The sequence below is a fragment of the Artemia sp. Qi Xiang Cuo genome, chromosome 3 (genome assembly GCF_049724085.1).
Source record: "Artemia sp. Qi Xiang Cuo chromosome 3, ASM4972408v1, whole genome shotgun sequence".
Lineage (NCBI taxonomy): Eukaryota > Metazoa > Arthropoda > Branchiopoda > Anostraca > Artemiidae > Artemia > Artemia sp. Qi Xiang Cuo.
The window spans coordinates 63,461,885-63,488,139 of NC_142796.1; the positions used below are offsets into that span (position 1 = coordinate 63,461,885).

Here is a 26,255-nt window from a genome sequence, read left to right on the forward strand (position 1 = left end):
TTTTTTCCAAACTTTATGAAGGTTTCCTCTGTGACTGGCTTAAGGATAAAATTCGTCCGCGTATTGACACCCGGCAGCTTGGTAACTTAAAGAAAACTTCCACCACCCATTACCTTGTGCACATAATGCATACCATCGTAAGTAACCTTGATAAACCAAATGTCTGGCTGAACCTTGTCTTAGTTGATTTCCAAAAAGCTTTTGACCTGGTTGACCACACCACCCTATTTCGATCACAACTGGTTAACTTTAAACTTGATCCTCTGTTAGTAAATATTGTTCTATCGTTTCTTTCAAATAGATCCCAAGTTATTAAATACAAAAATATTTTCTCTAACCCCCTCCCTATATATTGTGGAATTCCTCAAGGAACCTTATTGGGACCACTTTTATTTCTAGTCATGATTAACGATATTGGTAAGGAGTTCCCCCAAAGGTGGAAATACGTGGATGACTTGTCGATCCTCGAAGTATGGCACAGGAATATTAAAAGTTACGCCCTTGAAATTCTATCCCACATTTCGGATGAAGCTTAGAACCTCAATATGAAATTAAATTCCACTAAGTCAAATATAATTACGATAAATTTCTTGAAATCTATTCCCGCCTTCCTTGACCCTATCTGCCCATATATTTGTGTGGTCTTCCTTAAAATTATTTGGGGTTACAATTTCCTCTAATTTAAAGTGGGATATCCATGTGAAAGATATTGTCCGCAGAGATTATACGTCCACGTCTCTCCTTAAGCTCTTGAATAAATCTAACATCCCCCCATACCATTCTTAAAGGATTTATACCTCCTTTTTCTACCTGCATCTTGAATATGCTTGTCTAGTTTGGCATCCTGGCATCTCCTGTTATGAATCCGATAGTTTTGAATCTATTCAAAAAAGAGCCCTAAGAATAATTTTTAAAGAAACTTTGGTACCATATTCACTCCTTCTAAAAAAGGCCAAGCTGGAAACTCTTGAGCGCAGGAGAGGAGCGCTACGCCTCTATTTTGCATAAAATGCAATAATAAACCCTCGCACGGAAAACATTTTTCCCAAAAGATACTCCCCATCCAGACACTGTCAGTCACCTATTCTATCTGAACCCATCCCTATTTTGGCCTCCATCCGTTTCTTAACCTCCAGATATGAAAAAACCTTTTTCCCCTTCATTCCTAATCAAATAAACCACTAGTTTTTTTTGTTTTTTTTTGTACTTGTGATACCCATGTTTGTGTCCGTTTAGTTCTTCTGTTCTCGCCCCCTTTTGTATACTCTCTTTTAAACCTTTTTAGCAATATTTTTATCTCAATTTTTTTTTTGGTTTTGTTTTAATTTGTGCCTTTCTATCTTTATTGAATTTGAACCCTTTTGTTTTTTAGAATAATGAATGGATTTGCCTTTCTGATTTTGTTGTTTTTAGCATTTTTTAACCAGTTTTTTGGTTGTTGTGCTATTTCTATGTCTTTTTTTATTATATGACCCCGAAATGCGAATTCGGCCCTTCGGGGCTTGTGATAGTCATTTTTTGAAATAAATATCTTATCTTATTATCTTATTCACTGCATCGTCTTTAATAGCAATAATATTCTAATAAGTGAAGCTATCCAATTGGTGTTATCTTCTCCTTATCCAACATCACCTCTTCACATTCATTAGTATTAGTCTCAGCGACTTTAAATATATTCACTGCATCGTCTTTAATAGCAGTAATATTCCAATAAGTGAAGCTATCCAATTGTTGTTATCTTCGCCTTATCCAACATCATCTCTTCACCTTCATTTATTCCTAGTCTCAGCGACTTTAAATATATTCACTGCATCGTCTTTAATAGCAATAATAATCCAAGAAGTGAAGCTATCCAATTGGTGTTATCTTCTCCTTATCCAACATCACCTCTTCACCTTCATTTATTCCTAGTCTCAGCGACTTTAAATATATTCACTGCATCGTCTTTAATAGCAATAATATTCCATAAGTGAAGCTATCCAATTGGTGTTATCTTCTCCTTATCCAACATAACCTCTTCACATTCATTAGTATTAGTCTCAGCGACTTTAAATATATTCACTGCATCGTCTTTAATAGCAGTAATATTCCAAGAAGTGAAGCTATCCAATTGTTGTTATCTTCGCCTTATCCAACATCACCTCTTCACCTTCATTTATTCCTAGTCTCAGCGACTTTAAATATATTCACTGCATCGTCTTTAATAGCAATAATATTCCAATAAGTGAAGCTATCCAATTGGTGTTATCTTCTTCTTATCCAACACCATCTCTTCACCTTCATTAGTATTAGTCTCAGCGACTTTAAATATATTCACTGCATCGTCTTTAATAGCAGTAATAATCCAAGAAGTGAAGCTATCCAATTGGTGTTATCTTCTCCTTATCCAACATCGTCTCTTCACCTTCATTTATTCCTAGTCTCAACGACTTGATCTTATTATTAATTTTCAACCTATTCTTGCATCTTGTACCCTCCAAATTTCCAGTACATTATTCATTTTGCTAACATTTTAATCTGCAACGCTCAAATCATAAGCATAATGTAAGTTTAGGTGAACTTCACTTTCGCATTTAATTCCATGCTCTCCCATGGGCTTTGCCGTGGTCCATAGAGCAAAATCGTTCAAAAGGATCTAAAAGGAATAGAACACAACTTTGTCATGCGAAACCAGCTACTAAAACTTATTTCTTACCTTAACTGCAGTAAAGTTGTTTTCGTATGTAGCATGAACCATTTTATTGTATATATCTGATATCAAACAGTTTGTGGTAACGAGCTAAAGGTAAAGTGCTAAACGGCCCAATAGCGACGCAAACTGTAAAAAAGGGATAACGATTAATGCTCAAATAGTGCTGATTCCAAATATATAAAATTCATTAAGTTTAATATTATTCAGCAAAAACTACGAGCCTGAGATTTTAGTGATTTTTGAAAAAGGGGAAAGATCCTGAAAAACTCATTTGATCTTCAAATTGAAAATCAAATTGTCAGATTTAGAATATCAGAGAACATTACTGTAGAGGTTTCAAGCTCCTATCTACAAAAATGTGGATTTTTTTTCCAGAAGAAAGAATACAAATGCATGTTTGTTTTATCTTATTTCTTTTATTATTTTTTTTTTCATCGTGGATGATCATATCGAACTAATTTTACTAGAAAATTGGGAGAGGGCTTCTTCAAACGGAAATTAAAAGTTTCAGTTCTCTTTTTACGTGACCAAAATGTGGGAAGCCAACTAGCCCTTCTCCCACGCCCCTTTTCCCTGAAGACATTCGATAAAAATTTTAGGTAGCTAGTTTGTTCGGCATACTAAAAGATTCAATAACTGTGTCTCTGGGAATGGCATGATCCCCCCCCCCAACTCCCTGGGAAAGGACTGTAAGCTATGGAATTTCCCCACTGTTTATATATTGTGTTAGTTATTGGGATATATACGGATTAGGAAGTGGAGGTTTTCTAAGGGTAATTTTCCACGGAGAGGGATTTCCTGGCCTGAAACGAAATACGATCGGAGAAAAAAAAAAGACGTTTTCCAACCGAAAATAAGGAGCAACAAGAAAGCTTAAAACGAACAGAAATATGATAGAATTTGTCCCTCCTCAATCGCTCGCTCTTTTCGTAGAAAGTTGTCCTTTTGGTCCCAATTCTTTAAGAACGACAACTGAAACACAACGGCCATTGATTTGGAATAAGAGGTTTTTTTAAACACAAAAAAATTAGCGCAAAGACAGAAGGATTGAAGAGGGGGAACCCCGCTTATGTACCGATTCATTTCTGTTCGTTTTAAGTTTTAAGTGATCTGACAAGACCTCTTAATAGAACATCTAATCAAAGTTGATATTTTATTTCACTTAATACCATACAAGGATAAGACCTTCGCTAAAGCTCTTGTAGCTATTGAATCAAACGCTTGTTCATATTCTATAAAACTTAGGACTAAAGGGGTCTGATGACTCAGGCACTTTTCAAGTATTAATCTAAGAGTTAAAGTTTGATCGATGCCAGGCCGTATAAATAAAGCAAATTGTTTTTGACGATAAGGGATAAATTATGAGTTATTTTAGTAATCAGATATATATATTTTAAGTTTATATTGTTGGATGATATTTATTAATGTGTTTATTATTGTATAAAATATACTTTAAATATAGAAAACCGATACCCATAAAACTTAATGTCATTTTTTAAAATTTAATTGGGTTAGAGCTACATTAGGGACATTTTGCACTACGTACGTGAACTACTCTACGTACCTAAACTAGTATGCAGGTTCGGTTGTTGTCTTCCTACAGCAACCAAGTCAATGCTTCTAAATTACAACACTTTAATCTTATCACTTTTCTTATAAATGGGTATAATTGAAGTTATCCTTAAATCGCTAGGTATTTCTTCTTTTGCAAAAATTATATTCTCAATCTTCAGTAATTTATTTCTAACTTCACAACCACCATATTTCAAAAAAACTCATTTACCTCACTATCATCTCGTGGACAAGCACGTAGGTTTTTGCTTTACAGGGAGAGGGCCCAAATTGTTCAAAATAGGAAAGCTATTAAAAGTTACGGTATAAAAGGCAGGAGGCCCCGAGGTCAAATCCGGGTTCAGTCACAATTTTTTTTTTGTCCTGTAGCGGCGCAGTGGGTTTGACCTTAGCTTGGTATTACGAGACCCAAAGATCAAACCTCGCTGTAGCAATACACTGCAGGGCCGACGCAGGTACCTTAGTAGTCAAGAAGCGTCGTTAATCCTATTACTACTCACTACTACGGCGTAAAAGCAGCATAATTTATCCTGTCCTTGTTCAAATTCCGTTCTGTGAATAGGTTGTTTAAAGGAGGGGCTAGGAGCGATTTTATCTCTTTCAATGAAGGATACATTTAAAAAATGTACCAAGGGAGGAATATCAAAGATTCTCCCATTTGAATCTTCTTAAAAAAAAAAACTCTTGGTTGCATCGTCCCCCACCCTACCAAAGTGCATGGTGGTGCTCTACCCCAGCATGTGTGTCTTTCCACACATACATGACTGCGTATATTTGTGAATGCTGTTTGACACTACTTTTCAAAAACCATCGGTAACTATTGTAAGGAAGAGAAAAAAATTACGCTGTTACGCTAATCCTAGACGTCAAAACAAAGTAATAGAGACGTTTTTTTAATAGGCGTAACCAGAATGAAGGATTATGCAGATATTCTAGACTATTATAGTGATAAATTTGTCATTTGGTTATTAATAGTTAACATATCTTCGCCCATGTCCTCCTTCATCTGGAAGGCCAATCAGTACCTTTTCTTTTATAAACATTTATATTCCTTATTTTGTTTATCTAATTTGTTTTTATTAAAGAAATCGCTTTGCAGCTTTTACTTTGAGAGGAAAAGAATGACCTTATTTAGTTTGTACCTTTTTTCTTCTTTTTCTTTAAATTCTAAGTTTTTACTATTTTGTACCTTGGCTATTCATAACACTTACCGCGAAGAAAACTATCAAAAGAAACTTAATTTGGCTAACATACAAGAAAAACAAAAAAAGTGGTGGATATTCTCGCCGATATTCACCATTCCTCTGTGGTCCCTAAAATGAACATGGTCCTAAAGATCATATTCATTGAATATGGTCTTAAAAACAAACATTTATGAATCATAACGTACACAAATCAGTATATACAAAAAACTCTTATATGTAAAAACTGTACAGGTCAAAGGATGCCAAAAATTCACGTAAACTAATTAGTGAAGCTGAGTTTGTATGAAAAAAAGTCATCTAATACCATCCAAAGGAAAGAGTACATGTTTTTTTTTTTTTTAACAAGAATATTATAATGCATTTTTTATAGTTAAGACGGCTTCGCTTTATAACTGTTTTGTCATTTTTAAGCTACCCTTGTTTTTTATTTCGTATTTCAGGAAACTAAAGGGTCTGTATTTTTCAGGTTCCTAGGTACGAGTGCCTGAACCTCGACCAACACCAGAACAAGGGTTTTCAGCCCAGATGGTTGGGTTGGGTGGGAATGGGTTTCTTTTTCAGCTCTGGGTCTTGAGAATCGAAGGCTGGGGTTTTCTTTTTCAGCTCTGGATGAATAAAGGTCACTTAAATATCTTCCCTTATCCCAGGGAGGATTTTTTAAGGCCGAATCTATTTTGTTTTAGCTTTATTAGGTTCTGAAACTTGAGCGACTGCTTGATTTAAGAAGGCAAGTTTTGCTTAAATTCAGCTATTCCTGATAATTTTTTTTCTTTCTGTATTCACCTTTGTATACTAAAATTCTAATTTTAGGATTATAATTCTAAAATTCCAATTTATATCTAATAGTATTTCATTCTTTTCATATTTTCTATTATCATCTTTTTTTTTTTGCAAGAATATGAATTGATTCGAGTTTTAGACCGTTTGAGACAATAACTGCTTATAGCATATATTAAAAAAATACAACTGTTTTTGGACATTTGGAAAATTAAATTCTAAAGTAAACTCTTTGAATTTTTTTCAAAACTATGAGATTTATCATTCCAAATCGAAAATGTTTAAAGCTTTAATGTGGGCTGTTTATTTAGTATAGGCTCAGAGCCCTCTGATTCCTACTTGTTTCTTATTCCGAGAAAGAAGAAATTGTCGAGTCAGGACTAGAAAATAATAATTCCTTATCTATTCCAGTTTTGTTTTAGTGCTGATCTAGTGATGAATGGAAGGACTAATTTGAATGGAAATTCGAGAATTTTTTCACAGTTTCTACAGCAAGAGTGGCTTGAGCATTCTCTGAAAATTGGTAGAGATTGTCCAAACTCGACATCTAACAAAATCTCTATAGTTATTATTTCAGAAGTTTTTAGAATAAAATTTAAATCAGATTGGTAAAATTCTATATGATTGGTTTTTCTTATGTTGGAAATTAGTTGAGTTAGCTAAGTGAATGAAGCTTTCAGGAATTTAGGAAGGACAGTTCGCATTTCTATTTAAGGAATATACTTCGACTAAGCATAAAGATTAATTGCGATGGGGAGGTGTTACAGGGAATGATACTTGCAGCCCCGCAGGTTAGATTTGCAATTATACAAGCAACCTGTTTTGTACCAGAGTCATTTTACAGGACAAATATGGCACCCTAATTAAAAAGAGGCATCGAATTCTGGATGCGAGACATTCCATTAGCATTAGGACAAAAAAGAACTCTTAATAAACTATAATCTGCTAACGTGGGGGACCAGTAGATACATTCGTAGATACATTCCTTTGTCTCAAACTTTTGCTAACCCTGCGTGCAATAAACTTATTGCAATTGATTTTTGTTATTTTTGTAATTGCAATTACTGAGAGCACATATTGAAACCTATTGTAATTAATTAGTTCCTTTTTGTGGTTCAGAGCTAAGTAAGCTGTGATTCGTCCTTTTACAGATAGAAATTTCTTGGAATACTTGTAATTAATTGCAATAAGCTTTGTTGAACGCTGGGTGAACCCTGACTTTTTTACTTTTACTTTGTAAAAGTAAAAAACTGACAGTTTTACTTTGTAAAAATGTTTCTTAAATAAAAAAAAACTCCTAATATGGCTTAGATCGTTGAAATTGTGCTTTTAAAATCTACAGTCAAAGGGAAATAGATGGACAAAGGGAAAGAGTAGAGAGGAGCGTATAAATAAGGCTCTTGATCTGCTCCTGAAATTTTGTATAGCTAGCTGAGGGTAACAGATGTTCTAAGAGTGTCCTTGTCGGCCAACTGTCTTGGGCCAAGCGGGTCGAATGGTGTAAAGAGGGAGGCTTTGGGTAGACTGGGATTGAGGAGGAGTGTGCGTAGCCGTGTTGGTCTCGGGTGTCTTGGTGCTGCAGTTAGTTGTTGTTAGTAGTAGTAATAGTAGTAGCTAACTCAACTACTTTCCTAGGGAGCAAAAAGCCTATTATCTAGAATTTTAGTCATAAATTTATAACATATGACAATGGTATTAATATTAGTAACTTGTGGAATAATAATTAGAGAAATTTATGACATAGTGAACAATTTGTATGACTTTTCTGGAATTACTCCTGACGCCAAAATCTTCGCAGCATTTTGTGTAAATTAGTAGTGGTGTTCATCACTGGATTGGTGCCAAAATTAAATTAAAACACAACTAATTTTAGTTCAACAATTAGGTTCGACTGTACTTTCTAACTCGTTTTCATTTATAGGTTAAAGAACTGTTGATGTCATTCGGTCAGTTAAAGGCGTTTAACTTGGTGAAGGATTCAGCAACTGGTTTGTCTAAAGGATATGCCTTTTGTGAATATATTGACACTATAATAACAGATCAGGTACAGTTGTTTTATTCCTGCAAACACGCCGTATCCAGGGGGCTGTTAATGGGTTTGAACCCGTTCCTCCTGAAATTTTGTCCGACCCGGAAAAAAGTAACAAAAAAAACATATACCCAATTCTTTTTACGTTTTGTAATTTTTCCTCATATCTCCACCCTCCTGAGCAAAAATCCTGGATACTGATGTCGCATATCGTTTTGAATTGCCAAATAGATAAAGTGAACAATGCAACAAAAAACTGCTGTCAAAGTTGGGGAGATGTAACTGAATTGACGTAATTTACTCATTAAATATGGATGTCAAAGCAAACGATCTGAGACAAAATCAAATTTGCTCATTATGTTTTGACAGAGCTGGTACTGAGGATTTTACTCGGTCCCTAGGGTACTCAATATCCAAGAGGCACGGAGAATATCCCAAGTTTCGTTTGTGACGAACCCCCAAGTTAAAAAAAAAGACAACATGATTTTAAATAATAGTAAATTTTAATCTAAATGATATAAGAATCATTTTCGAACAATGGATGTCACAACCCCAAATACGCCGAATACACACTTCAAAGCCAATAAATAGCAAAAAAAGTTTAATATGTTAGAAATAGTTAAAAGCGTTAAAAAGCATAAAAAAAAACTCTGAGAAATAAAAGTGTAAAGACGGTTTATTCAGGTAGGTAAAACAAAATACTATTTCAAACAGTTCGTGGTAACGAACTGTAAGTAAGGAGCGACCCGGCTCAGTAGTAACCGAAACTCTAAAAAACGGAATTTTGATACCAATAGATACATCAGAAGAATCATATTTTTATGCTGATTTCAAATATCATCAAGTTTAGTCTTACCCATCAAAAGTTGCGCGCCTGAGAAAATTTGCCTTATTTTCGAAAAAAGGGGGAAAGAACCCCTAAAAGTCATAGAACTTAATGAAAATCACACCATCAGATTCAGCGTATCAGAGAACCCTACTATAGAAGTTTCAAGCTCCTATCTGCAAAAATGTGGATTTTTTTTTTTTTTTTTTTTTTTTTTTTTTCAGGGTTGATAGTATCGATCCAGTAGTCCTAGAATATCGTGAAAGGGCTCATTCGAACGGAAATTAAAAGTTCTAGTGCACTTTTTAAGTGACCGAAAAAATTGGAGGGCAACTTGGCCCCCTCCCACACTCATTTTTTTCCCAAATTCACCCAATCAAAATTTTGAGATAGCCATATTTTTCAGCATAGTCGAAAATCTAATTAACATGTCTTTGAGGATGACTTAATCCCCCACAGTTCCCGGGGGAAGGGCTGCAAGTTATAAACATTGCCCATTGTTTACATGTAGTGTTGGTTATTGGGAAGTATACAGGTGTTTTCAGGAGGAATTTTTTTTAGTGGGGGGTCGGGGTCGGAGTAGGGGTTACGTGGGAGGATCTTTCCATGGAGGATATTTCCTAGGGGGAAGGAAAATTTCCATGAAGGGAGCGCTAGATTTGGCAGCATTATTTAAAAACGATCAGAAATTAAATAAAAAAAAAACAAGTTTTTTTCAACTGAAAATAAGGAGCAACATTAAAACTTAAAACGAACAGAAATTATTACGTATATGAGAGGGTTCGCCCCCTAGTCAATACCTCGCTCGTTACGCTAAAGTTTTTTAATACTTTCAAAAGAGCTATCTATTATAATTAACCGGCTTTTGTGATTCAGGGGTTTGCGATTCGAACAAAATTCGAGCTTTAGCGTAAAGAGCGAGGTATTGACTAGGGAGCGAACTCCCTAATATGCGTAATAAAAACATACGAATATAGAAATCTGTTACGTAAGTCAATTCGTAGGTTACGTCTAAAAGACTCGCCGATAGAGCGCTATTGCCCAAAAAAGGAAAAGTAATAGGGCTACGTTGTCTTCATTATTCGTTTATGTTGAGCCAAAACCTGAGCAGCATTACATTATGAACGTTGAGGCATTAACTAAAAAAACAAGTTTTTTTAACTGAAAGTAAGGAGTGACATTAAAACTTAAAAAGAACAGAAATTATTCCTTATATGAAATGGGCTGTCCCCTCCTCAACGCCTCGCTCTTTACGCTAAAGTTTGACTCTGTCTCACAACTCTATTTTTTAAAACAATAAAAAACTTTAGCGTAAAGAGCGAGGCGTTGAAGAGGGGACAGCCCCTTTCATATACAGAATAATTTCTGTTGGTTTTAAGTTTTAATGTCGCTCCTTACTTTCAGTTAAAAAAAACTTGTTTTTTTTAGTTAATTAATAAAAAGGGTATAAAAAAGAGTTCAAAATATTCAAAACAAATGTTTGCAATGGGTATTAAAAAGAAGAAGGGAAAGTAGATTCACTTATTTAACATATAAATTCTATCTAACTTTTAATCGTAATTTTTAATATATTCAGTATTTTTTATATACTTTTACAAAACTCCCTGGGAATGGCGGCCTTATAGGACGAATTATTCAGTCTCGGTTGAAAACAGAAGGTGATTTATTAGATTTTTTCAGATCAAAAGGGGTTAGGATTTCTCCGACACAAAAGTGGTTAGGATTTCTCAAACACGACCCATTGATAGCGACAAGAATTTTTGGTTTGTTGTCGACGGACTGGGATTGATATTATTGTTTTAAGTGCTATTTCGTGTCAAAGTAGCTTGGGAAAATAAGCTAATGATTTGTGTCGGGAAGCTGTTGAAACGAAGTGAAAGTTAAACCTAGGAAAGTGGATTGCCTAAGAAACTTGACCTAGAAGTTCTCTAAGTTGTGTTCCATCTGGGGGACTAGTAGCTTATGATTTCTGTTGGGAGACTGGGGAAACCAAATGAAAGTTTTCCCTTGGCAAACTAGCTTGTACCCTAAAATTCTCCTTAAAGTAATGAATATCTCGCACCATTAGATTTAGAGGTAGACGTTCCCTAAACGCTGTGCACAGTCCATCAAATGGACTCACATTTCCCTACACAAGGGGGAGGGATTAAAAATAACAAGGCCAAAAGTTTTAATGGATAATCCAAAAATTTATAAAATATGATCATATGATCGAGAAAGCTACCGATGCTAATTTTATGATGAATGTTGGAAGACCACGCAGGACACCTAGCTTTGCCGCACGTCATTAAGAGCATCGATTCTTCAAACTAAATGGCTCACCACCAGCGTCGGTGGATGTTAACATAATCATCTTTTTTATAGTCAGAAATGATATCAGTTATATCAATTACATTATATATTGACTATATCGATAAGTTAAAAGCATGCTAAATAAATACCAACTAATAACTTTCTAAAATAGCTTTCAGAGTTAGATGAACATTCATTTCCAATGGAGCTGGAAAACCCTCAAATACCAGGTTATGTGATATCTAAAAAGATGCGTTGTTTATGCTAATATACTGAAAATTTGCGGTGACGGATTAGAGTTGTCTAAGGACTTAGAAGTGGGGCCTGAAATTGTGCACAGAATCAATTTAAAACTTAATGTCTTGGTAATTTAAAAGTAAAGAATGTGCATTAGGGTGACGGGATCTCATAGATAGGGGAAAATTTTTGGAATTTTGTTTACCTTAACCCCACACAACGATTCTCCTTTCCAGATATAGAGATAGTCGAAATTTGAGTTCGATTAAATGACGTTAACCCGTGCCGTTGAAAAAAATCAAATTTTTTGCTAAAAATCTGTGGCATATCGAGCCATAACTCCAGAACAGTAAATAATAAAACCCGCTTAATATCTCAAAAGAAAGCCAATATTATTCTTCAAAATTCGTATTCTATACGTAATTGTTGTTTTTTAAAGTCAAACCGAGTCACAACATTATTTATTCCCAAAAACATAACCTGGTTTTTTAAAGTCAAACCGAGTCACAACATTATTTATTCCCAAAAACGTAACCTGGTACCACTAGGAGCGTACTTTGTTTTGTTATTAAGTGTTAAATTCTGCTTTTTTGGTATATTTTTTAGTTTAAAACAGAAATATAATAAAAAAATAATACTGATAAGTTTAATGACACATTTTATTTTGAAAAATAAAAGTCAGGTATATAATACACACAAAACAGGCAAAAAAAAAAATTATACAGACGTAGTACAGTCATGATTGATAATTTTACATTTTTTTACAATGTTATTTAATCTATTCTAGAGCTTTTGTTGAAGTAGTTTTTGAAACGTCAGGATTTAATGCTCGGTATTTGCTTAGAACTTGGAGGAAATATTGATTTTGGTCTTCATCTTTTGTCAGAAGGTTGTTAAAGTCGTTTATTAATTTAACACCACGCTCAGCCATACCATTAACTACTTTTAATTTTTTGACAATTTTCAATCCCTCTTTGGAAGTCATTACTTTCAGACCAGGTGTTAGGGTATTTTCTTAGAAAATCTGTTTTTATGTCAAATTGACCAAAGAATGTAAAGGTTTTTTTGACCAGTAAAGTTTCTAATCCTCCATCAACTATATTTTTTGAACTTTCTTCCTTTATTTTTGGATTTACAGCCCTAGTATGCCCAGATGGTTCATTGGTGCTACTGAGCAATTTATTAGCCATTAACAACTTTTCGTCGTCTGTAATGGTGAGATCAAAAAAAGATAATCCCACCAAGTCTGCATTCAAATACCACAAATGGTTCAAAAATTTGGCTAGGGCTATTTCTGCAGTGTCGTTGTCATATTCTTTATAGCCTAACAGACTATGCAAAATACCTAAATCTTACTTTGGTGCAAGATGCGCTTTCGGAGCATTAAACCAAGCTTTACAATAAATTTTGACTAGAAAAACAGATATGACACGCACAGAACTTTCTTCTTCATCTGATATCTTAAATTGACGGCGAAAAATAAACATTTTTAAGCAGTAAATAGCCTTTGCCATCCACCAGCATGGTGAATGGCTCCTGGAGTTCTAAAACCCATAACATTACCGTCTAGTGATCCAAAAAATACCAGAGCTCATTGCAATGACTCCTTATAGTCATCTCTGGGGTGGCTCTCAGTTAATTTGGTTTTGAATTCAGGAGTAGCTTTTATAATTACTTCTGGGATTAGCTGCATTTGTACTAGATTATCACTGATACCCGTGTCGTATTTTCTTTTGGCTATATCGGATCATGCAGTGAGAAATCTCTTAAAAATGTCTGGATGAGGCCCAGTAGTTGACCTTATTTTTTTTCGAACACCCCTCGTAATAGAATTTCCAAGATATAACGACGGCAATTTAATCGAAACAATTCTCTTCTTAACATGTAATCCAATATGACACATGTCTTTTTGAGTCTTCCTGTGTTGAATGATGTAATGTTAAAGCTCATCGCCTTTACAATGTTGGGAAGACCCCATTCATATACAGCTATAGCTTGCTCCTCTCCAGAGCTGTTTGCTGTTACAGGAACTCACAGCAACTGTTCCTTTTCGCCATATGAAATTGCAACAGCTATTCGCTCACATTGTTCATTTTTTAAACACCCAGTAAAAGTTTACCGCCCCAATGGACAACCAGGAGCTCTTTTTCAGGAATATTTACTTTATCAAAAAAAAATTTAATATATTGTTCTCTGAACATTTGCCTTCTATGGTGTAATGAAGTTTTTGATACTTTGTATTCAAGAGAGTTAAGATATACTGCTTGTAGAGAAGCTATTAATATTCTCGTAGCATTTTTGTCAAATACCTTACATCGATCTAACAAAATAGACAATTTCATGTTTAAAATATCTTTAACACCCCTTGCAAATGAGACTTTCATCCTCTTGGTTTCAGATGGTCCTGGATCTTCTAAATCTTCTTCAGGGAAGTTCATTTCCTCCAAGATCCCAATTTCCTGGTAGATGCTGTCCTCTTCAACATCTTTTTCTCCTTCTTCGAACTTGTCTTCATCATCCGTATCTAAGAAAAAGACAAAAGACTAAAAACATGTTGTTTTAGCATAATAGTAATAATTCATAGGTACGAAATTACCGACTTCACAGAAATTATTCCGTATATCAAGCGGTCCCTTCCCCCCCCCCCTTTTCAGTAACTTCTTGTTCACGGTAAAGTTCTTAGCACTTTTTAGGACTTTGGGAATTTCTGGGACCTTTCAACTATGTTGAACAAAATGGATATCTCAAAATTTTGATCGGACGATTTCAGGGAAAAAAGGGCGTGGAAATGGTCCCGGATCTTCTACAGCTTCTTCAGGGATGTTCATTTCCTCCAAGATCTCAAATTCCTGGTAGACTATTTAAAAATATCTGTTTTTTTTTTGTTTTTTTTTTTTGTTTTTTTTAGACTAATAGTAATAAAACAAACTTACCAATATCAAAAGTTTCTTCTTGGATTTTTCAGTTCACTTTTTCAAGTTCCTTTTGCGCCTTGATTTCTTCGGCTCGAAACAACTTAAGATCCACTCCTGTCATTGAACTTGAGCGGCCCTTCTGCCTCTATTTCGCGAGAAACGACTTATCTTCTTCCGATTTCCTCAGAGCCAAGGTATCTTGTTTAGCAATATCAAAGAGATCATCCAACTTTTCAACGAACTGTTTAATTTTGTTCTTGATCGTTTCCGATGTTTACTCATGGTCTTTTTGAAGTGTTGTTCACTCAGCGTGAAGTTTTTCAAGTTTAGTAGTAAGTCGGTATTCGAGCTTTCTCTAAAAAAATGAACAGTTCTCGTATGACAGTTTTTGCTGATTCTCTTAAAGTTAATTTCACAGCGCGTAAATTATAAAATAAAACACAAAACTTGACGATTTGAGGGTAGTTTACAACCGTTGATGTGGTAAATGGGATAGCCCACAAGAAATATTTTACCCTTGGTTCGGCTTTGTACACCTGATGTCGATGCCATTTCAGAGTCGAAGAGATTAAGATCAGTTCACAGCATAAATGTTAAAATGTAGCAAAAAATCCTATGCTCTTCATTAAAAATTCTTGGGATATGACAGTCGCACACTTACCTTCATCACTGCCTTCACAGCTTGACTATGATCTGATTGAATGCCATTTAACAACTGAAGCTATTTCCTTGTCCTGTTATTAACTTACCAAAGAACCCGCTTTGATATGACCCATTTCTGAAAAAAAAATTTCGCTACTGTTTCCATTTCCCTTTTGCCTGCCAAACGGAACTTTATTTGGTAAACTAGTCAGATAATCCCCATAGAGTAAAAGATTAAATTTAAGCACGAGACTCATTATGTTTGAAAATTGAGTTACAAAATACTTTTTAATGAAAAAATATTAATACCAACAGATTACGCAAAAACCCGTAAAATTCGTAGAATACTCCTAAACTGGCTCCTAAAGTTACCAGATCACTTTATTCAGGCTAAAGGCTGTTGTAACTCTGTTTTCCTTAAAATGACAACTATTGTATAGAATATAAAGTTTCAAGAACAATTTTGGCTTTCTTTTCAGATATTAAACGTGTTTTACTATTTACCATTCTGGAGCTACGGCTCCATTCATCAGCTTTTTGGCCAAAAATTTGGAATTTTTCAAACTCTGAGCGACGAGCGGCACGGGTTAACGTCGCTTAATCGAGATCAAATTTAAGCCACTTCAATACCTGGAAAGGGGGATCATTTTGTGGGGTTAACACAAACAAAATTCCAACATCGATTTTTTGCGAATACCCTAATGTGCATAGTATGCCTTTCATAACTAATTGCGTAGGAACATGGAATAAGCAGGAGGGTCACTTGGGCCCCCTTACGTTTGGTCCCCTTGATGTGTCTATAGTTAATGGGTCCAACAATACATTTTTACCCTTTTTTTTACTTTTTTTTACCTTTTTTTTCGTCTTCAAACTTCTAAAGAAATAATTTCATGTATAATTCTGTACAGCTCTAAATCCAATTCAGTGGCGAGATTGGCTTTTACTCCAGTTTGACGGAATTTTTGGGAACAGAAATCTTTCAAAAAAAAAAAGTTGATTTTAACACAAAAGTTATGGGACTAGGACAACAGTTAGGTGAAATTGGGGTATACATCTTTTGAAGTATAAGACTGGTGCAGGTGAAAAAAGAAAACGGATTTACTGTTTCACAAAGTTTTTTTTTGTTGTTGTGGGTTTTTTTTTTCAGGAGGGGTTTTGGTTTTATAGAGGTCTCCCTTAAAAAAAAAATGCTTGCATGGACGTGACTGCGAAACGTTGGACGGATGTAATCATCAACCTACTTTCAAAGATTGCTACTTTTGGAGCTTATTTGCCTATTTACTACTTGTTATTGCTTCATTATTTAGAAGGAGCTTAATTATTAAGTTCAAAGCAATAAATCTTTAAATTTGATGGGCGAATTTGGTTGTTTAAAATTATATTTAAATATTAAATAAAATCATATTTAAAATCCGTTTTAAGTTATATTTTAGATTTTATTCTGTGTTTACATTATAGCATTTGTAAATGTAGTTTCGTATTCACTTCCCGTCATATTAGAGACAAGAATTATATTTCAGGTTGAAGTTGTCCCAAATAAAGAAAGGATAACAAAATAAAAACAAAGATTCAATTTTTAATAGTGGCTTTTAAAGCAAGGCTTATGCCCGATTCTAAGAGGAATCATAATTTGCTGCTAGTTATATTAACAAGCAGGCCAGCTGAAGATTTTATTATAAGGGGACGGGGAAGTGCTCGACAAAACACGGAATACATGACGTGCTACATAGGAAGTACGGAACAAATTTTAAGATTAGGGGCCTAGACCTTGCAGTCCTTTCTCCAGGATGTGTCACCAATAACAGGAGTCCCCCCTAAAGCTAATCAGATATGACGAGAAGCTTATTTGAATTCAATCTTTCTGTTGTGTAAATATAGAAATTTGGTAAACAATTAAATAATGAAATACAAATATGTGCTTTCCAAGATACTAATTGAAAGGGCACTGTCCTAAAACCCTCCTGAAGGGTTTTGAATTCGAGTCCGACTATAAAGCAGGATAAAGGGCAAGTGCCCCGCAGATGACCGAAAATACATAAGAAAGATTGAAGACTTGATTTTGTCCAAATAATATTAACCTTCTTTTTTTAGAATATAACGGCTGCTCAATTTAAACCGATTGCTTACCGAATTAACAAATTCCATGTTCTGGTGCTAATTTTATGAGTTAAATCTGACTGGCATGAATGGAAAATCTTTTTTTATCACTCTTATTGGAAGTTCATAATAATATCAACAGTTTTTATAATATTAAGCGCACTTCTATGTATTTTATTGGGAAAAAAATTAAATTGTCTCATTTGCTGTACTCACCTCTGGCCAAAGAAAATCAAAATAATTCTTCTATATAAGACCTTCAGTCACCGTTTGGGTTAGTTTAAGGGTTTGTTGCACTGTAATTGGACTATGTCTATTGGAAAGTTATGAGTTACAACTAGCTATAATAAAAGGGAAAATGAATACACTTAAGAAGAACAGCGCATGCTTTCTAAATATAGGTAGACACTTTGGGAATTACTTCCATTACCCCGACTTTTTCTTGGTTTCCCTAATTTCAATGAGTCGAAATTTGTTTTTCTGGCATCATCCTAAAAATTAACGTTCGAAAATATCGCTAACGTCCATGTGAAACAACTCGTTAATTTTGTTAACATTAATTTTTGGGGAGATTTCGAGTCCAGTTTTCTTTTGAGGAAATTTATGGGTAGTGGATTCACTGTCTCTTGGAGATAGTCAAATTATTTCGTTAGTAAAAATAACTGATGGCTTTTTTTTTTTCTTTTTTTTTTGGCATTATGAAACAAGGGGTTATGAACAAATTTGTGTATATTGTATGCTGCAATATCTGGCCCCATTAAATATGGGGTTTGGGGAGGGGGATAATTGTGGCCACAGTAATGGTTCAGTTTAGAAAGGACATAAAATGGAGAATTTAATGGTTGTTTTTTCCCATATAAATAACCGTAACTAAAAAAAAAGTATTGCCATTCTATTCTTTATTCTATACTGTTTTAAAAAACGGTGGCCGGCGTCTACCCCCCCCCCCCCCCGTGGAAAATAAGGCTTTCCTTATTTGAGAATTTTATTTGAGTTTGTTTTTTTTTATCTCCGTAGGGGGAAGAATTTGGGTATTTATTTATTATGCGCCACTCACTCAAGTTTACGCTGTGTAAAACTCAAGAACAAACTGGTTTGTTCGTTAGTTTCTTCGTTACTTTGGAGGCAAACTTGGGCTACAGATTTGCGCATACGGGGGGGGGGGATAAAGTAAAGTGGGTGTGCATGTAAAATGTGTTAGGTGTAATTATTCTGCATATTAGATAGATAGATACATAAGTGTATTTTAAAGCCAAATATACGGTCATGAACACAGTAAAATAACATAAATGAAAGGCACAAACAAAAGAAAACCCTATTTTGTCTAAAATGTCTTTCATTTTTAGTGGTCAGGAACCTTTTTCCCCTGCGAGAGTAAATCTTCATAAGCTGCCTTAAGCAACCTGTCACTCTGTAACTGGAAGACTCTCAACCAAAATTTAATCATTGAGACTAGTCTGTAGTTTTTTAGTGGCCACACACCTACAAAGAATTGTTTTTTTACTTTAAATTGTCCAACTACTTCCCCCCCCCTTATGTGCAAATATATCGCCCAAATTGTATATTTCCCATATAATATGTCACTTGTCTTTGTCTTGTCTCGTGCTAGGCTGAAAGAAACTAACGAAGAAACCGGTTTGTTCTCGAGTTTTACGCAGCGTAAACTTGAGTGACTGGCGCATAATACACAAGTGCCAAAATTCTTCCCCTTACGAAAATTAAAAAAACACAAAACTCAAATAAAATTTGCAAATTTGGAAAGCCTTATTTTCCACGGGGGTATTTTCCGGGGGGGGGGGTGGGGGGTAAGAGCCTAGAACCTTCAAAAACAAGGGTTGTTAATGTGACAATTGTGAAATGTGACAATTTTTAAGAAATTAATTTATTCTGAAAATTATAAATATTGCTGTTCTTCTTCGATTCATCTTTTCATCTGTATGCAAGTTCTGACCACTATTACTTTGAAAAGCATATCCAAGATACTTTATTTTCTCTGTTATTTGAATTTCCTCCCCCTCCGAACCTAAATTTATTTATACTCGCATTTCTCTTCTCTTTTACTAAATGTAGCCAATTTTGTTTTCTTAAAATTGACTGAGAGGCACCTGTTTTAACATTATTCAGTTAAATGTAATAAAATCTGCAAGTCATAGCTGGTTTTTTAATCACTTGCTGATTTGTAACCAGAGTGGGACTTCTAATTATCGGTATCATAACACAAATATATTTTCTGCTTGGTTGACTTCAAACCTGGTAATAAGATGAATGTAAAAAAAATACATTATAATATTTTTTTTAATAGTGTTTGAAAGTAGAAAATAGTCTTTTTGTCTTATAGCTATGGATGTATATCATATAACACAAACATGTTTGCAAGACTTACTGCTAGGTAGATTTAAAACTTGCTATTAAGCTTAAAAAAAAATCTAACCATAAGGTACGAGTTTTTTTTTATCGGGAATAAATAAAGGTACTGAAATAGACGAACAGTTAAATCCTAAAACGAACAAAAAATTAACACGAATGCTCAAGTCAAACTTAAAACCGACAGAAATTTCTAGAAACAAGATTTTGGCTACTGCCTTCCCACCAACCGTAAACCTTCCAAGTCTATTATGCTATTTGCATGTAAACAAACTTTAGGGGTGTGGCAGATTTGCATGAACGGACGAATAACTAGATTTGTTTTACAGGCTATAGCTGGATTAAATGGAATGCAGCTTGGTGACAAGAAGCTAATTGTCCAACGAGCATCAGTCGGTGCAAAAGCGACAGCTGCTATGGCTGCACCGGTTGCTATTCAAGTCCCTGGATTATCGATGATGACTGGTCCCGGTCAACCTACTGAGGTAAGTTGCCTGTAGAAAAGGCTACTAAGTTGTTTGATTACCTTCTATCTTCAGAAACTAGTTGTACAAGAAACAATCTTTTTTGGGAGGAAATTTGAGGGGAAGGGGTGAAACAAGGGAAAAGACCCCTAAACTTGGCGATTTATGTGGTAAATGTCGTAAATTATGTTCGGAATCGTAAAACGGGAGAGGGGTTTGGGGTAGGAAGCAAAGAAATTTTGCCAAGCCTAGATATTTGACAATTCTAAATTGTAAGATGTAATATTCGACCTAAAATGACTCTGAGTTAATTCGATCTATTAACTCTTAATGCTCTTTAAAGCATTTTTAATTCAAATGATCGTGAATTGATCTTAATTTTCAGTTGCATAAATGGAATTACTTGGGTTTTGTAGTATATTTCAAAATATACTACAAACAAATAAGTTAAAGTTGTAATTCTCTTGTCCTGTAAAGCAACTATAATAATCACACATAGTCAATAATATAACGACATTATTCATGCTATCAACAGTCAAAGACTATAGAATAAAATGAGATCAAATAACGCTATATAAGGGAATGTGAAGGGGTCTTAACTTTATTGGTTGAATACACCTTGTGAATGACAGTTCGCAACAATAGCTCAAGTACAAGCTAAATAATAAAAAGGTAGTATTACAAAGCACAACAATTGTAGCTAAGGGATATCTAATCATCTCAAATTTCAAGATGCCACATAACTGACATTTTGGTGTCTAGTATTTATTGACAATTTTACCAACAGGATTTTATCACAAGTTAACAAGGCCGACAGAATCAAACAACTCAAACCGACTACTTTTAGGTAGGTTGAGCAGTGCTTTTTCTTAATTTCTCTCTTCTCAAATTCCCGTTGCAAAAAGCTTGCTTTTTCTTGAAAATCTGGTACTTGTATTATATACCCCCTACCGCTCAAGAGGGAGGATAATCCTAATTTAATGTACCTAACTATCATAAAAATATAACAAATTTTGGCTATATATTTGCATATTCGGGGAGGGGGGGGGTACATGGGGTCTAAATGCAAAATGTGTTAGCTACAATCATTCTGATATAATGAAGTAAGAATTGTTTTCTGATTTCTTACGGTCCAAATACTCCCCCCCCCCCCTAATGTGCAAATATATAGCCAAAATTATATATTTCCTATCTATTCTGTCACTTCTCTTTTCTCGCGCTAAGTTGAAAGAATTAGTGGAGGGGGGATGAACCCTCAATTCTTATCATCAGGACATCTAACTGAAGGGACCATCAAATCCCAATCAAGCTTTGTGATGGTTAAGAGCACGTTTTCAACTTGAGCCCTTAGAGCTTCTGACACTGTAAATCTGAGCCTGTATAGTTAAAGAGCGTGGAACTGTCTTGTGACCGAGTGAAACTGACTTACTCTTAAAGAATTGTTCAAAAGATGTGTATGTTGAAACAAATATTTTGACTCCAAATAAAGAATTAGTTTAATGTGAAAGGCAGCTAAACTCTGTTGAACCTACGAGTAAGTCTCTTACAGAGACCATTTGTCTTGGCTTTACTCTGCTTAGCTCTCAAGTCTTTCATCACTGCTTTTAGTCCAACACCGGCATGCGGATCAATTCCTAGTAGTCCCCTTCTCCTCACCATCTCTCTGATTACATATATTTCGTTATTAATTCAAACGATAATAAATAAAAACCTAAATAAAACTTAATAAAACACAATATTTCTTTTTAGCAAAAAAAAGGAAATTTTCTAATAATTCGTGTAGAGTATTATTTCCATAATGTTTTCATTATTGATGGCGGCGAGTGAGGAGAGGGCCATCCAGGGTCGTATGTAAAATGGCGCTGAGCTTTTAATTATATTCGGTTGAAATAAGCCTTCCGCAAAAATAAATAGGATAGTATTTTATAGGTTCTCTGTTTGATGAACATGGTAGTACCGGAAGAACTTCAGGATGATGAAGAATATGAAGACATTCTTGACGACATTCGAGAAGAGTGCTCTAAATATGGTAATGTCAGAAGTGTGGAAATACCCCGCCCTGTTCCTGGCGTGGATCATATCCCAGGAGTTGGAAAGGTATATCTTTCAGTTGTATTTTTGGAAATGTTGTTGTAATTATGAACTTGACACTAAATCATCATTTTTTTAATTGAATGTTTCATGATTTTCAGACTATTTATTCAACAAGGATATGAAAATTTATAAATTGTGTGTAGAAACTGCAGATTGTTCCAGGAAATTTTGTAAAGCTAGAACATGAGGTTAAGGTCCTCGTTATTTATTTTATTTACCGTTATAGCACATATTTCTTATCCATATTCAAGCTTATTATCCTGTATCCTTTTTTGTCTCTTTATCCTTTTTCTCTTTCCTTTTGTCCTTCACCTTGTTTATTTCATGATATATTTGTGTATTCAATATCCTCTCATTACTCTTTTTTTCTATTGTCACAAGTCTTGGTGTGGCCGTATAAGTCGTTTGAACTCACTACGTAGAGTAGAGCTCATCACATTAAATAGCCCACTCAGTAGAGTAGCGTAACTCATTTTTGTTTTGACAGATGTGCAGGTCATCTGCATGTAACAGATAAAATGTGATCCGCAAAAATATTTCGCCCAGAATTTATTGGTTTCTAACGCTGCTTGAGGTTCTCCTGTTTTTGCCCTGCGTTTTATGCCTTCTGAGATTTCTAAATATAATCAAACGAATATCCAGGATTTGATTTAGGATCCAGGATTGATGGGCTTATTTTCTTTGGACCAAAACAGCTAATTAAATGCCTTACAAATTTAGGAACATTTGTCGATTTCTGTAAACGTGAAATATATTTGCATGTATTGCCAGTTTATCTGCATCTAAAGTAGCAATGCTTTTCTCAGAATGACGTTAAAAGAAAAAAAAATGGAGAGACATGGAAACCATTTTCATTAGAAAGGTTTAGGAAATACCGTTAACTAGCTCAAATACTGTTGGAGGGTCGAATGTCTCGAAGGTCAAAGCTCGAAGAGTCTTCGTATCCAAAGCTTTTCCTTTTTGGTGCTAAAAAGCTATATTAAATTCCCAGGTTTTTTTTTTTAGGATTAAATGCACATTAGGGAAAGGTAAATAATTGTCCCATGTGACTACACGGCTATGACTACGTCAAATAGAAATAAATCTTCACAACGGGGCTAGGATAAACGATTGCTTTCTGGATAAACTTCCTCTGATATTTTAGAAAGATTGGTCGAAGTGGTCGAATCAAACTTTCAGTAATAGATCAGATATCAGATATCAATTTCTAAGTTTCCACATAATTTTGTTCATTAAGCTCTACTACTTTTTTCTAAATACAAATGAAAATCTATTTTTATTTCCGGAATCTGGAACCTGTTTTATGTTCCGGAAAATAATTTTTATTCGTATTTCGAAAAGAATGTGACAATATTGTAGTATAGGTGGAATTGGGCTTCATTTTAATTCAACAAGTACTAAACGTCTAATTAAGGCAGTTTTCATTTTAAGTCTCCAAGCTGTAGAACAATCAGTGAAGTTAAGTTTTCAGCTTTGGTTGTTTTTTTTTTTTTTTTTCGTATAGAAGATAACTTTTAAACGTTTTGGACCTTGTGGGACAGCCAACGTTGTGTACCTTGTGGGTTCCAACTTCCATCGCTGTTCTTTGAATTTTAGAAGTCCATTAGTTTAACTATACAGGTGTTCAATAGTATGTTAAACTATCCATTTCAAGTTTAGTCCATTTTCTTTGCGTTAGTTTTGGGAACTACCTTAAAATTTTTATTAGAATTCACTTAAAACTTTTTCTTTCACTGAGAGCCAAACGTTGTTCTGCCAATTTTGTCAAAAGTTTGGAACTCCCTATTTTCCGGCGATTCTTTCATACAAATCTATGTATATATATATATATATATATATATATATATATATATATATATATATATATATATATATATATATATATGTATGTATGTATATATGTATATATACGTCTGATCATCTGATTCTCAAGAAACATAATAAAAGTTCTTGAGTACACGCTTGCGAAGATTTTAGGCATATATTTTTTTTATTTATACTTTTGGTTTAAATATACTCCCCCCTACTCCCAAGACCCTCTTAATCATTTGAATACTTTTGGTTCTGACTGAAATTAGAGACCCCGAACCCAAATAATTGACAGTTGTTTGATCGAATATGTGTCTATATGTTTGTGTGTGTCTTGTATGCATTACTATAATGCTCATCGGATCACCAAGAAACTTTAGCGGAATTAAATTCGAGGCTCCTGACCACAGATACTTGACAGTTGCTTCCGTTTACACTATTATTATTTTCTGGACATTGATTATCCCACTACGCCCTATTGATAAGTTGATCATACTAACCTAATTTTAAGTACTTTTAACTTAAAAAAATGCAATTGTTATTTTACATATGGGGAAATTTTCAAGGGGGGGGGGAATTTTCGGGGAAAATTTTTCTGTAGGGATTTTTGCACGGAGGAATTGTTTCCCGCTGCGGGGAATTTTTCCGACTGGGGGATTATTTACGGGAGGGGGAGGAGAGTTTACCAAATACTTTTATATTGAAAATACGATTGTTATAATACATAGAGTAATTTTCTCGGGAGAATTTTCCGCAGGGAGAGGAGGATTTTCCGTGGGGAATTTTCTATTGATTGCCTTTTTTGAGATCACAGCAACGTACGGCGGGTAAGCTAGTATCCTAATATAAAAAGATAAAGAATTAAAGTGGATTTTGACCGTTTAGCACGGGTGTATCCAGTGCTCGAAATTCCAAATGTTTAATTTTTTTAACCTAGTCTAACCTTGCGTTGGTTTGCTCAGCTTGCACACTGCCAGTGTTGCTGGGAACGATACTTTGTATAAACGGCAAATAAAATTGGATTGTGACGATTTATTGCGGGTGAATTATTATTATTATATTATTTTTTTTAACTTTTTTTGGGGACTATAAAATAGAGCTGGTACACTTTGCAGAGGAGAGGCCGGCAAAAATTTGCAACAAATATACCTATTGTACCCTTGTGACAAAAGTTTTTTCTGCCCAGCGTAACTTTTGTGTTTACAAAAATAGGAATATAGATGATAATTACTAAAAAGTGTCAAATAAATTTTTGTATTTTGGCTTTTATGAACAGATTTTTGAGTTTGCTTGGTGACGCTAGGTGAAACTGGTTGTTTGATTTTATAGAGATGAATTTGAAATCTCTCTTATCTCTTTCTTTTATTCGTTTGAACAAATATGTTGCTTCAGGTTGTCAAAATATGTCTGAATCATCAGAGTTTAATGAAGTATTAATTCTTACTTAGGTCTATGTTGAATTCAGCGCTATTTCTGAAGCTCAGAAGGCACAGCAAGCATTGACTGGAAGGAAATTTGCATCGCGCGTCGTTGTCACTTCCTACTTTGACCCAGATCGCTATCATCGTCGTGACTTTTAGTCTCCTTTGTGTCATGGTCTTTTTAATTTTTTGTATGAATTGTGAAAAAGTAAAAGTATTCCTTCAGCTGAAATTTTTTCTAAGCTTTTTATGTAATTGTATACTCTGACTCCACAAGCTGTAGACTATTTAAAATTGTATTATTTTAGCTTCGGATATATAGCTGAGCAGAGGTATGGGTAAATAATAAGAGTGGAAACTAGAGATAGTGTCGAAAGAAAATCACCAGCACCATCGAGAGTTTGGCGGTGTTTTACTGTAATAATACGGCAAAATTAGATTAGTAAAAAGGGTCTGAGTTTCTGGAAAACCGATGGTGAAATTTGGAAAAATGAGAAGAAACGCCAAACGTTAGATGGCGTTTCTTTGTTTTTTTTTTTTTTTTTTTTTTTTTTTTGCCAAATTAAAATCGAGGTAAAAAATATACTTCAGTATCGGAAACTAAACAGCTAAATGCCATCCACTCTGTTTCCTTGATGCTGTTTTTGAGTTACCCATGATAAAAATAACACGAAACTCGTTTGAATTTTTTGAATTAAATGATAAGTTAATGACAATTCTGAAACAAGCTTTAATGTAACTAGAACATATGGTATTAAAAAAGAAAATGTTGCTCGTTTTCTGTAAATTAATTTTAAAAAACTTTTTCCACAAAATAAG

General features: G+C 34.5%; 1 protein-coding gene across 1 annotated transcript in view; it reads left to right on the forward strand.

Annotated features, from left to right (window-relative positions):
- The window catches only part of U2af50 (U2 small nuclear riboprotein auxiliary factor 50), a 69,125-nt gene extending 43,457 nt beyond the window's left edge, over window positions 1-25,668 (forward strand). Inside the window, exons 7-10 of the mRNA XM_089086441.1 lie at window positions 8,168-8,290; window positions 19,978-20,133; window positions 22,042-22,209; window positions 25,464-25,668. Coding sequence (XP_088942567.1) covers window positions 8,168-8,290; window positions 19,978-20,133; window positions 22,042-22,209; window positions 25,464-25,595 — 579 coding nt within the window. The 3' untranslated portion in view covers window positions 25,596-25,668. The remainder of the gene's footprint in view (window positions 1-8,167; window positions 8,291-19,977; window positions 20,134-22,041; window positions 22,210-25,463) is intronic.
- The last annotated feature ends 587 nt before the right edge of the window (window positions 25,669-26,255 follow it).